At 45.6% G+C, this 12,900-nt stretch overlaps 1 protein-coding gene across 1 annotated transcript in view; it reads left to right on the top strand.

Annotated features, from left to right (window-relative positions):
• TET2 (tet methylcytosine dioxygenase 2) overlaps positions 1-12,900 on the top strand; it is a 39,264-nt gene that overhangs the window by 5,026 nt on the left and 21,338 nt on the right. Inside the window, exons 2-5 of the mRNA XM_038755368.1 lie at positions 150-240; positions 1,746-1,839; positions 2,531-2,739; positions 11,483-11,633. Of these exons, the coding sequence (XP_038611296.1) occupies positions 150-240; positions 1,746-1,839; positions 2,531-2,739; positions 11,483-11,633 (545 nt within the window). The remainder of the gene's footprint in view (positions 1-149; positions 241-1,745; positions 1,840-2,530; positions 2,740-11,482; positions 11,634-12,900) is intronic.

Below are 12,900 nucleotides of genomic sequence, written 5' to 3' on the forward strand. Positions count from 1 at the left end.
TTTGGTTTTGGTTTTTTGTTCTTTGTTTTAAATGTAACTAGTCACATTTAAGGCCCTTAATATGCATTTGGGGGATGAGCTTTGTGAATGTAGCCTTTCTATTTAGTATAATTGAGGTCTAAAATAATAATCTTCTATTATTTCAACAGAGCAAATTATTGAAAAAGATGAAGGTCCTTTTTATACCCATCTAGGAGCAGGTCCTAATGTGGCAGCTATTAGAGAAATCATGGAAGAAAGGTAATTAACGCAAAGGCACAGGGCAGATTAACGTTTATCCTTTTGTGTATGTCAGAATTTTTCCAGGCTTCACACACAAAGAAGTAAACAATTGCAAATAGAGTAATTACGGGTAGGCTAAGCTACCCCAGGGTTGCCAACATTACCCACGGCTCCATTCACCAGAGAGTCACAATATTTGACAGGGCTAATGGGCCGCTGGCTGGCCACAGGCTACCCGCTCTGAGGACAGGACAAGGACAGGCCGCGTGCCAGCCGGCCAGGAACCCAGGTCCCAGCGGGGGCGGCCGAGACGGGCCTAGACCCAGCTGCCCCAGCTGAGGTGAGAAAAAGCGAGAGGAGGCAAATGTGGACGGGAAAGGAGTTACCTAGGCCGAAACCACCTCCAATTTAACGCTTCTTATAGAGACAGAGCAGTTCTCTGGCAGAGTCGCCCCCCCTACACATCCCACTTGTAAACTGTCTTTTTAATAAAGGGCAAGGGACGTATGTAGGATAACAGAAGATTCAAGTACTTCTTGATACCCGGCATTTGCTTAGCTCTCAGTCCAACGAACCCCTCGTGGTGTTTCCAGGTTTCCCCCCAAGTCCTCGTAGCTCTGGCCGGCTTTGTAAGGAGCCCCAGTCAGGGCGACGAATCGTCTAGCAGCCTCCCACTCTGGGTGTTGAAGGAGTTCACGGTCCTGGCTGATAGACGGCGTCCCGGATTGCTCCTCGTTGGTTTATGCCCTTAGACGGTCTTCATGAAACGGACGGGGGGGACCTCAAGGAGAGAGAAGCCCACTGTGCCCAGTTCCGAAAACAGAAGCCACTTCCTGGTAGCCCATGGGGCGTGTCTACTTACTCTGTGGCCTCCTCCCAAGCGCTTAGTACAGCACTCTGCGCGGAGAAGCAGCCCGTAAATACTCTCGATTGATTGATTTAGCTCCCTTCTGGCCCAGAAGGGTGAAGGCGGTTCCCCCAGGCCATTTTGTGGACCCAGGCTACAGGAGAACCCAATCTTTGGGATTTCTCAGATAGAGAGGGGCTTGCCGGTGGCCCAAACCAATCCTTGGGGTCCTGAGAAGCCGACGAAATAAAAAAAACTGTAACAGTCCCGACTCTTTACTGCAAACTTTAAAACGACTGAGTTTGGGGTAGGGGGAAAAAAAATCAATTAAGTGCCGGTCTTAGATGACTGACTTCAGCCAATTAACTACAAAAGGAAGCTTTATGGCTTGTGAAATTTTGGAGGGGAAAACCAGGTTTCCCATTGTTATCTCCGAATGAATTTAATTCACAAATGGCCCGTTAAAAGCTTATCAATGCAAAGGCGTCGTGAGCTAAACAGAATTGAAATCCAGCATTATCCAGCCCAATTGGCTCCAGTCCGATACAAAGCATTAATTTCTCAAGATATGCTGGACACATTAGAGAACGTGCTCAGATTGTAGCGTCCCTCGTTACCACATTCACATCAACCAGCCGATGGTATACATATTTGTTGTGTTTGTTGTTTTTTAAAGGTTCGGACAGAAGGGTAAAGCCATCCGGATCGAAAGAGTTATTTATACTGGTAAAGAAGGCAAAAGCTCCCAGGGATGCCCTATAGCTAAGTGGGTAAGTGTAATAATAAGCAAGAAATTTGAATTTCAGATCCTGGCTACTTCAGGGACTATTAACCCTACCATGTAAATAGCCACTCTCCAGCCTGAGAAACAATCGCGGTTGAAAAGAATGCTGTTTTCATTGATTTCACTGCTTGTGTTCCTCCTCGTGGTGAAGGAGACCATCCAGGGAAAGGAGAAAAAAAAAGGGGATAGGGCACATTGAAAGAAAAAGTGTGATATTTATTAAATGCTTACAATGTACCAAACCCTGCTCTGAGTGCTGGGTTAGAGAGAAGAAGCTGGGCAATTAGTGAATACTCTTAATTGCTAAAAAAAAAACCCTTATTCCTAGATTTGTTGGATTGTTTTGTGAAATTATAATAAATGGTTGCACTGAGCTTAAAATTAGGAAACAGGAGTTATAATGCATCCAGGAGTTCAGCATTCCAGCCTGATCCCAGCCTGAATCTCAGTTCAGTGCAAAGCGTCTGGCAGTGTTTCTGCATGGCAAAATTGCCCCTCCTCTGAGGCATCCAGAAAATCCCTTCCCTGTCAGACCATTGGAAAAGGGAAAATGAGAAGGCCATGTGAGTCATAGTGTTCATAGTTGCACTGTACAGATAGGATGTTTTCTAAACTAACCAGAGTTTTTTGTTTGCGGGGTGTGTGTGTGTGTCTGGGTGGGACTGATGTCCATGTAGGTGGTTCGTAGAAGCAGCGACGAAGAAAAACTGCTGTGTTTGGTGCGCGAACGAGCTGGCCATACTTGTGAAACCGCAGTGGTCGTGATCCTCATCCTCGTGTGGGAGGGAATTCCACTGTCCCTCGCAGACAGACTCTACTCTGAACTCACTGAAACCCTAAGGAAGTATGGCACTCTCACCAATCGACGCTGTGCACTGAACGAAGAGTGAGTGTCACCCCTGCGTTGTTTTTTTCCTGAGGCCGGTACCCCCCTGAAGAGCATTCTTTTCCTTTCTTTCCACTCCCTTTCTTCCTCCCCACTCCCAGCAGTTCCTTCCTTTTCCTTCCTTCCCAATCTCAGCAGCTCCCTTTCTTCTTTCCATCCCACCCCGAGCAGCTCCTTCCCTTCCTTGCAACTCTCAGCAGCTCCCTTGCTTCCTTCCTTCCTTCCTCCCTCCCTTCCTTTCTCCCTCCCTCCCTTCCTTCCTTCCTTCCTTCCTTCCTTCCTTCCTTCCTTCCTTCCTTCCTTCCTTCCTTCCTTCTTTCCTTCCTTCCTTCCTTCCTTCCTTCCTTCCTTCCTTCCTTCCTTCCTTCCTTCCTTCCTTCCCTCCCTCCCTCCCTCCCTCCCTCCCTCCTTCCTTCCTTCCTTCCTTCCTTCCTTCCTCCCTCCCTCCTCATTCCCAGCTTCTTTCCTTTCTTCCTTCTGACTCCCAGCTGCTGCTTCCCTTTCCTTCCTTCCCACTCTCAGCAACTCCCTTTATTTCTTCTTTGCCACTCCTAGCACCTCCCTCCCTCCTTCCCATTTGTAACATGTCTTCTTCCTTCCTTCCCTCCTTCCTCCCTCCCTCCCTCCTCATTCCCAGCTTCTTTCCTTTCTTCCTTCTGACTCCCAGCTGCTGCTTCCCTTTCCTTCCTTCCCACTCTCAGCAACTCCCTTTATTTCTTCTTTGCCACTCCTAGCACCTCCCTCCCTCCTTCCCATTCGTAACATGTCTTCTTCATTCCTTCCTTCCCACTTATCATGTATGTGAGGCGCCATGTAGGGTTGCCAGCCCCTGAAAAAGTTGTGGGTTTGGTGTTTTTTTCTAAACAGCTTGAATTGAAATTTCTGACTGTAAAAGTTTTTTGCTGACCATATTGTACTTCAAGCGGCAGTGAGCAGCTGTGAATGGGAGGGAGAGTGGCGGGGTGGCGGGGGTGTCAACCTGGGGGGTGGGGGGGTGTCAACCTGATGCTTTCATTCATTCAATCGTATTCATTAAGTGCTTACTGTTTGCAGAGCACTGTACTAAGCGCTTGGAAAGTACAGTACAACAATAAAAAGTGACAATCCCTGCCCACAATGAGCGAATGTGGACTTGGTGGGGGGAGCAGGGGTGGTGAGGATACCCCACGATTCCTGCTGTTCTCTCTCAGTGAGAGCATTTACTGACACCAAAACATCTGTGTGGGCTTTTCTGCTCATATTTTTGGTCATTTCTGCTCGTGTTCATTTTTGTACGATTGGCAGCCCTGGTTCCATTCGCCATTATGCACACGGTGGAACCGGGCTTGGTGTTATCTGTTGATCAGCCAAAGGAAGAAAGCAAATTGTGGTTTGGTAATACATTTTAGAAAGAACAAAAAAGACCATGCTTTTTATGGCATTGAGATGGTTCGTGGGATGTAATTCATTCAATCGTATTTATTGAGCTCTTACTGTGTGCAGAGCATTTTACTAAGCGCTTGGGAAGTACAAGTTGGCGACATATAATGGGTGGCAACATGTAATGGGTGGTAGATTGTCCCCACTTCGTGACTGGGGCAAAATTGTGACGATCCAACAGCTACCTGTTAGGGATTGCCATTGTGGGGCCGTGTCTTTGTGTCACGGATTTTATTCCTAAGGAATGGAACACCATCCCTAAAATTTATATCAAAATGTCCCCCATCCCCGTAACGCCTTTCTTCTCTGCCTGATCCTCTTCGAAAAAATTATGCCATTTTTCAATAGAGGAAGACAACCCCATCCATCCCAATCTGCACTGTCAGCAGGGGTCACTTCTGTTACATTGCCAGGAAATTAGCCAAGCTTTTCCTATTAAAGCTTGTTAAAGAGAATCTAGGTGGCACACTGATGGTTTGCCTCAAAGTATCTGTCATACTCTGTCTCCGAATATTTGCCTTTCATCTTTTTACCCATCTTCCTTTCCCTTCCTCTTTCTCCTCCTGTTCCCCAAGAATAATAGGAGGCAGAGAGGTGACCTTAGATCCTCCCTCTTCCCTTTGTGTTCACCACAGTTTTACCCCCCAGGACGTAAAGGCACATAGCTAACCAGTGTGCTCTTTTTTGTGGTCGACAATCAAAATGTCACTAGCTTAGTCCTGTCAGAGAAGGTTTGGCTCTATAGCTTTCATGTCCGATAGAGACAGCATCTCTTTCATTTTCTCTGGGTTTTGTGTGTGTATTTTTTTTAAAGTTACCCAACCAGCAGGGTTACTTAGACCCTCACTCTTACTGTCTCAAATCCCTGGTTTGGTTTTAAAGGTGGTTATAACCTGCAGGATCATTGTTTTTTGGACAGTTGTAATACAGGTTGGATAATAATAGTAATGATGGCATTTATTAAGCGCTTACGATATGCAAAGCACCGTTCTAAGTGCTGGGAGGTTACAAGGTGATCAGATTGTCCCATGGGGGGGCTCACAGTCTTCATCCCCATTTTCCAGATGAGGTAACTGAGGCCCAGAGAAGTGAAGTGACTTGCCCAAAGTCACACAGCTGACTGTCGGCGGAGCCGGGATTTGAACCCATGACCTCTGACCCCAAAGTCCGGGCTCTTCCCACTGAGCCACACTGGATTTAACCACTGCAAAACCCCTTCAAGCACATTGCAAGTTTTCAGAGCAGTTTTTCATGTCGACTATCAAGATACGTTGGAAAAGCGTTTTTGGTCCAGTGAATTCATTAATTCTCTCTCTCCTCCCGTTGAGTTTGCACATTTAAAAAATCCCTGTTCGTATCAGAATTGAGATGTGGTGGCTTCACTGTGCATACTCACCCCCTTATTTTAGATCCCACTGTGGTAACAACAGTAATTCCACTCCTTCTCTGAGCAAACCCGGCTTAGGTTCAGCTTTTGGAATCCCTGATGAACTGCTGGCCACAACTGCGGTTGTTTGTTTTATTTAATCTTCTCGTAGTTGCATGCAAATTGCACCTCCCATTAATTGTAACTGATTTAATTTTCTGAAATCGGTGGTGTCTTCCCCTGCAGGCTTCCCCCTCATTTCCAACAAATGACATTCTCTGAATCTAGAGATGAATCTCCATGGCTTATGTTTTTATGGAGAACTTTCCTGAAGCTCTCGAATTTGTATTTAGAGACAGACCTATCTTACTCAGTCCTGGGTCTCCCCATCTGAGATTTCCTTCGGCATTTGATTTTCTTTTGTATTTGAGAGAGAAGAGGGGACGTAGTCATGGATCAGAATGATATTCCAATAGGGCCCAACCCCCCCTCAACGCTCCCCAACGTCCTATCTAATATCCACGAGCTTCTAAGATTTAAAGGACCTTTCAAGCCTCAGAACCTCATGGCAGAAATGGAAGCTCTCCGGAGACTTCTAAATTCAACCCAGGGTCTGTGTTCACGCGCAAAACTGGAGCATTCACACAGCACCAAGTGTTTCACTCTGGAACTCTTCCAGTTTGGAGAAGTTAGATGTCGGTGACATCAAAGTCGTCAAACTAGTCACCCTGTTCGCCCCAATTATTCTGTAGAGATGAGACTCTCTAGTCTCTGGAATAAGAACTGAGGACTGTCCCCACATTTTAATGTACATAGCTGGGTGGGAAGTATCCACCCCAGTATCCACCTTGTATCCATCCCAGTCGATTTGCTTGTATCTGCCCCGGCGCTTAGTATAGTGCCTGGTGCATAGTAAGCACTTAAATATTATTATTATTATCCCTGAGCATGTAAAGACCACTTTAAGTACTGTAATTGTAAACATTTATAGGAAGGTCTCTTTGTTCGATTGTAAGATCTTCATGGTTAGGGAATGTGTCACTTCTTGGTGACACATAATTATTATAATGATAATAATTATGGTATTTGTTAAGCACCTACTATGAGCCAGAAACTGTACTAAGTGCTGGGGTGGATGCAAGGTAATCGCATTGGACATAGTCCTTGTACCACATTTGGCTCACGGTCTTAATCCCCATTTTACAGGTGAGGTAACTGAGGCACAGAGAAGTAAAGTGACTTGCCCACAGCTGACATGTGGCACAGTGGGGGGATTAGAACCCGGGTCCTTCGGACTCCCAGGCTCATGCTGTATTCCCAGTTTGGGCGGAAGGCTTATTGGGATAGGATTTTAGGTGGGCCTTGGATGTGGGGAGGGCTGTGGTCCGTTAAATTTGGGGAGGATAGGGGAAGCGGCGTGGCATAATAATAATAGTAGTGATGGTATTTGCTAAGCGCTTACTAGGTGCAAAGCACTGTTCTAAGCATTGGGGAGGTTACAAGGTAATCAGGTTGTCCCGGGGGGGCTCACAGTTTTAAACCCCATTTTCCAGATGGGGTAACTGAGGCACAGAGAAGTGAAGTGACTTGCCCAGAGTCACACAACTGACAGTTGGCGGAGCAGGGATTTGAACCCATGACCTCTGGCTCCATAGCCCGGGCTCTTTCCACTGAGCCACGCTGCTTCTCAGCATGGGCCCTAGTGAATAGAGCAGGGGCCTGAGTTCTAATCCCAGCTCCGACACTTGTCTGCCGTGTGGCCTTGGGTAAATCACTTACCCCATCTCAGTTACCCCATCTGTAAAATGGGGGTTAAGACTGTGAGCCTTAAGAGGGACAGGGACAAATCAGCAAACCTGATTTGCTTGTATCCACCCCAGCACTTATTACAGCATTACACATAGTAAGCACATATTACAGCGTGGCACATAGTAAGCACATAACAGATATCACAATTATTATTATTATAGGAGTTCATGGTCAGGGGAGCAGCACAGACAAAGAGTTGAAGGCAGGAGAGGCGAGAGCAAGATATTAGGTAGAAGGTTAACTGGAGAGGATCAAAGGGAGCGAGCTGGGGATTTGCAGGTAAGGATAGTCCAAGTGTGTCAGGAGACTTGAAGCTGGGTGTGTTGAGGTTTTGTTTGAGGGACAACAAGCCGAGTCACTGGAGGGTTTTGAGGAATGAAGAAGTATGTGCAGAGTTACACCCCCAAAAGGTAACCATGCAGTATGGAGTGTGGAGTTGTTCCCTTGTAGGCATTTTGATCTTGAGATTTCAGGGGAAATTCAGGTAGAGATGTCGGGAGCAAATGGATATGCGAGATTGGAGGTTGAGTAAGAAGTTTGGGCTAGAGAGGTAGATTTGTCAATCTTTCTCATAATAATAACAGTGATGATGGCATTTGCTCAATTCAGTTCAATTCAATCGTATTTATTGAGCGCTTACTGTGTGCAGAGCACTGTACTAAGCGCAGGGGAAGTAAAAGTTGACAACATATAGAGACAGTCCCTACCCAATTACGGGCTCACAGTCTAGAAGGGGGAGACAGCAAAACAAAACATATTAACAAAATAAAATAAATAGAATAGTAAATATGTACAATATGTTGTTAAGCACTTACTATGTGCAAAGCACTGTTCTAAGCGCTGGGGAGGTTACAAGGAGATCAGGTTGTCCCACGGGGGGCTCAAAGTCTTAATCCCCATTTTACAGATGAGGGAATTGAGGCCCAGAGAAGTGAAGTGACTTGCCCAAAGTCACCCAGCTGACAATTGGCAGAGCCGGGATTCGAACCCATGACCCCTGACTCCAAAGCCCGGGCTCTTTCCACTGAGCCACGCTGCTTCTCTTAGCACGCTGCTTATCATAGGCACGATAACGGGTAACCAAAGTCCTGGGAGTGGGTGAACTCCCCAAGAGAGAGTGAGAGAATAGGGAGAAGAGTTGGGAGCGTAGAACAGGGCCTCGACGAATGTTGTCATGACAAGATTGAGGCAGAAGAGGAGCCAACAAATGAGACGGAGAAGAAATGGTTAGCCAGTTGGGAGGAGGACCAAGTTAGTGACGCATTGACACAACCTGTCCCTGTTTTAGGAAATCGGTGTGGTCCACAGTGGCAAAGACGGTTTAAAGGGTAAGGAGGATTAAGACAAAGTAGAGACCGTTGGAGTTGGCTACAAGCAGTTCATTGGAGACATTTAGTGAGCGCCGTACCCGGGGAGCGAAGTGGTTGACAGCGGAAAGAGGAAGCTGGTGGAGAGGAAATGGAGACGGCGGAAGTTTTTGATCCTTTCCAAGAGTTTTGTACGGGAATGGGAGCGGGGAGATTGAGGCGATAACCGGCAGTGATGAGGGAGCCGTCAAAGTGCGAGAGGTTGAAAATAGCACCGAGGTGTGGGAGGAGAGTGAGAGCAAATGATTTTAGGAGGTGAGACAGGTTAGAATCAGAGGCACAGGTAGATGGGGTGGGTTTGAAAAGCAGGAAGGAGAGAGGTGAGGTGGTCCTGAGGAGACTTTTGAGGAGTTCATTCTCGATCGTTTCACTTTTAACAACCCAAGTAGTTGGTTGGTGAGGTCGGCAGAGGGGGAGTTGAAAGTCTGAACGGGCTGGAGTTGGTTGTGGGCATAAGGGAGGGAGTACTGTAATAACGATAGATACGAGTACAAAATTGTGTTCATTCAATCGTATTTATTAATAATAATAATAATAATGGCATTTATTAAGCGCTTACTATGTGCAAAGCCGTGTTCTAACCGCTGGGGAGGTTATAAGGTGATCAGGTTGTCCCACGGGGGGCTCACAGTCTTCATCCCCATTTTACAGATGAGGTAATTGAGGCACAGAGAAGTGAAGTGACTTGCCCAAAGTCACACAGCTGACAGTTGACGGAGCTGGGATTTGAACGCGTGACCTCTGACTCCAAAGCCCGGGCTGTTTCCACTGAGCCACACTGCTTCTCTGAGCGCTTACTGTGTGCAGAGCACTGTACTAAGCCCTTGGGAAGTACAAATCAGCAATATATAGAGACGGTCCCTACTCAACAACATGTTCACAGTCTTGAAGGGGGAGACAGACAACAAAACAAGTAGACAGGTGTCGTTACCATCAGGATAAATAGGGGAGACAGACAACAAAACAAGTAGACAGGTGTCGATACCATCAGGATAAATAGGGGAGACAGACAACAAAACAAGTAGACAGGTGTCGATACCATCAGGATAAATAGAATTATAGCTATATACACATCATTTATAAAATAAATAGAATAATAAATATATACAGCTATACACAAGTGCTGTGGGGAGGGGAAGGGTGTAGGGCAGAGGGGAGGGAGTCGGGGTGATGGGGAGGGGAGGAGTAGCAGAAAATAAGGGGGGGCTGAGTCTGGGAAGGCCTCCTGGAGGAGGTGAGCTCTCAATAGGGCTTTGAAGGGGGGAAGAGAGCGAGTTTGGCGGATGTGCGGAAGGAGGGCATTCCGGGCCAGAGGAAGGACGTGGGCCGGGGGTCGACGGCGGGACGGGCAAGAACAAGGCCCAGTGAGGAGGTTAGCGGCGGCAGAGGAGTGGAGGGTGCGGGCTGGGCTGGAGAAGGAGAACAGGGAGGGGAGGTAGGAAGGGGCCTGTGGTGAGGGCTGAGGCCTAGTGAGGCGACCACGTTCTCCGGCAGCCCCCGTGCGCGAGCGCTCTGGCTACCCAGCTCCCGCTGACTCCGTCACGAGCTCCCCTCTGACCTCCCGAAAAGCTTTGCAGGTGTTACTGTCGTAGAAGTGGGGGATTATGACCTGGGAAGAAGAAAAATTGATTGGGAGAAAAATCCTGCAGTAGATTCAGAAGGGTTTTTGAATGATAAAGCATGGTAAAGTAAACCTCAGCAATCTATTATATACTCCAAAGAACAGAATACATGCAGAACAATGAACTGATGGATTGTATAGCAAGCCCTGGACTGGAAAACAGGAATAGAACTAAATAGAACTGATTTTTGCAGATTAGGATGGGCAGAAATCAGAAGCAACCAATTTTTACTAAGGAATATGTGGTAAGCTAGTTGTTACTAAAAAAAATAGTAAATCCTAGAGGGAACACCATAAAATTTTATTATTACCAAAAGTTGCCATGATTTCTAATTGGTCACAAAGAAGACTACTTTTAATAATGATAATAATAATAATGATGGCATTTATTAAGCGCTTACTATGTGCAAAGCACTGTTCTAAGCGCTGGGGAGTTTACAAGGTGATCAGGTTGTCCCAAGTGGGGCTCACAGTCTTCACCCCCATTTTCCAGATGAGGTCACTGAGGCACAGAGAAGTGAAGTGACTTGCCCAAAGTCACACAGCTGACAAGTGGCGGAGCTGGGATTTGAACCCGTGACCTCTGACTCCAAAGCCTGGGCTCTTTCCACTGAGCCTCGCTGCTTGGGCTTCTGGTTTTAACTGATAGTAATAGAGTTAGACTTCTTATTGTAACAGACAACTCGCAGTTGCAGTTTAGAAATTATGTTGCCTTTAGTCTTCCAGTAAGTTCTATCCCAGTCACAAATACAGACATGCATTGTGCATTGTTAGGTTTTTTCTCCAAAAGTAAAAACAAGCAATTGCCCTCACAGACATTTTATTTTATTCCTGGACAGTCGTTTTTTTCTGTCATAACTTCCAGCGTGACTGGAGTAAAATCCAAACATTCAACAATGCGCATTTTAGAAGCTGCTGAAGAGCAGGGATAATATTTTTCTATTCTTTGTTAGTTTGTCTAAGCACCAGAATAATCAGCACTGGTGGTGGTCATAACGATGAAGATGATGATGACCCTGTGACCTTGAAATCATAGCCTTTAAAGTCTTTAATTTTAGCCCAGAAGGCAGGATGCCTTAACGTGCCTATGGCCCTCTCCTCACGCTATTTATTGTCTTTGTGCCGTCTTTTTGTTTTGTTTTGTTTTGTTTTTCCCCTCAGACGAACCTGTGCATGTCAGGGGCTGGATCCAGACACCTGTGGGGCTTCCTTTTCGTTCGGTTGCTCCTGGAGCATGTACTACAACGGATGCAAGTTTGCCAGAAGCAAAATCCCAAGGAAATTTAAGCTGCTCGGGGATGACCCAAAAGAGGTAGCTTCCTCACTGGGAGGCTGATTTGTTTACCTGTATGTCGCACACCAGCAGGGCTAGGCAAGTGGGTGACTCTTCTAGAGCCACATTAAAAAATGGTTTTTAGGCAGGAGTGAAATGGCAAAACTGTCCTTGAACAACAGAGAATGTTGTATTCTTTATTTATACACCATTTCATTCAAAGTAGAGAATCGATCAAAATATTATGAATCCGCGTATACATTCTTTGCAAGTGAAACTGGAAAGTTTTCTGAGAATTGTCATGCTTAGTGCAGTTTGGCAGTACTGGACACTGGTGCTTGGCATATAGTAAACGCTTAACAAATACCACCATTATTATTATTATTACTTGGCGAGGCTGTGAAGGGCTGTTCAGTTTTAGTTGAAAGGAGATCCAGTATTCTGTCCCCTAGCTTACTGGCCGCATCCACCTTTAAGGAATTGAGGTGATGAAAATATGGTTCTCATACTAGAAATTTAATACACATGTGACATTACCATTTACCATATTTATCAAAAGAAGTCTTTTTATATCATGAAATATACAGGAAAACTAAAAACCTTGGGTCAGGCTTTAATTGCCTGGGAATTTAACCCAAAGCATGTGAACAACCCCCTTGAGGGTCAGAGACTGGGTCCAACCTGATTGTTGTATCTACCCCAGCACTTAGAACAGTGCTTCAGTGCGTAATAAATGCTATTATTATTATTGTTGTTGTTGTTGTTGTTATTATTGTCTTGGAACAGCCCTGTCCAGAGAAACGTATTATTATTATTATTGTTGTTATTGTCTTGGAACAGCCCTGCCCAGAGAAACTGATGAAAAACTGATTAATGGCCTTATTATACCAGTGACATATTTTGCATTTCCTCTGTGCCAGTTTTTAATGCGAAGTTTACGCTGCATGATTTAGGGTATCTCTGTTGATTATGGTCCTAGATTTTATAACCTTTTAACAATTTTAATCCCTTTTGGCAAAATTGTCTATTCTTAATCATATTTTGTCCATTACTCTAAGAGCCTGTATGTCACAAAGATAAAGGGCCACCGTGTGATTTTTGTCTCCAATTTCATTTGTTGTTCAAGGATTTAATGTGCTTAAACACTTAAAATGCCCCATTGGCAGAATGAGAACCATTGGAGATTTACTTGAATAAATAAATGGTGGCAGATTTGGGCAGCTTCACAGTCTTTAATGCACCTACCAGAAAGGCATCATTTCCCAGCCATGAAGTGAATTCCAATCTCCCTAAAGTGAGATTCACA

Source organism: Tachyglossus aculeatus, chromosome 12 (assembly GCF_015852505.1).
Source record: "Tachyglossus aculeatus isolate mTacAcu1 chromosome 12, mTacAcu1.pri, whole genome shotgun sequence".
Taxonomy (NCBI): domain Eukaryota; kingdom Metazoa; phylum Chordata; class Mammalia; order Monotremata; family Tachyglossidae; genus Tachyglossus; species Tachyglossus aculeatus.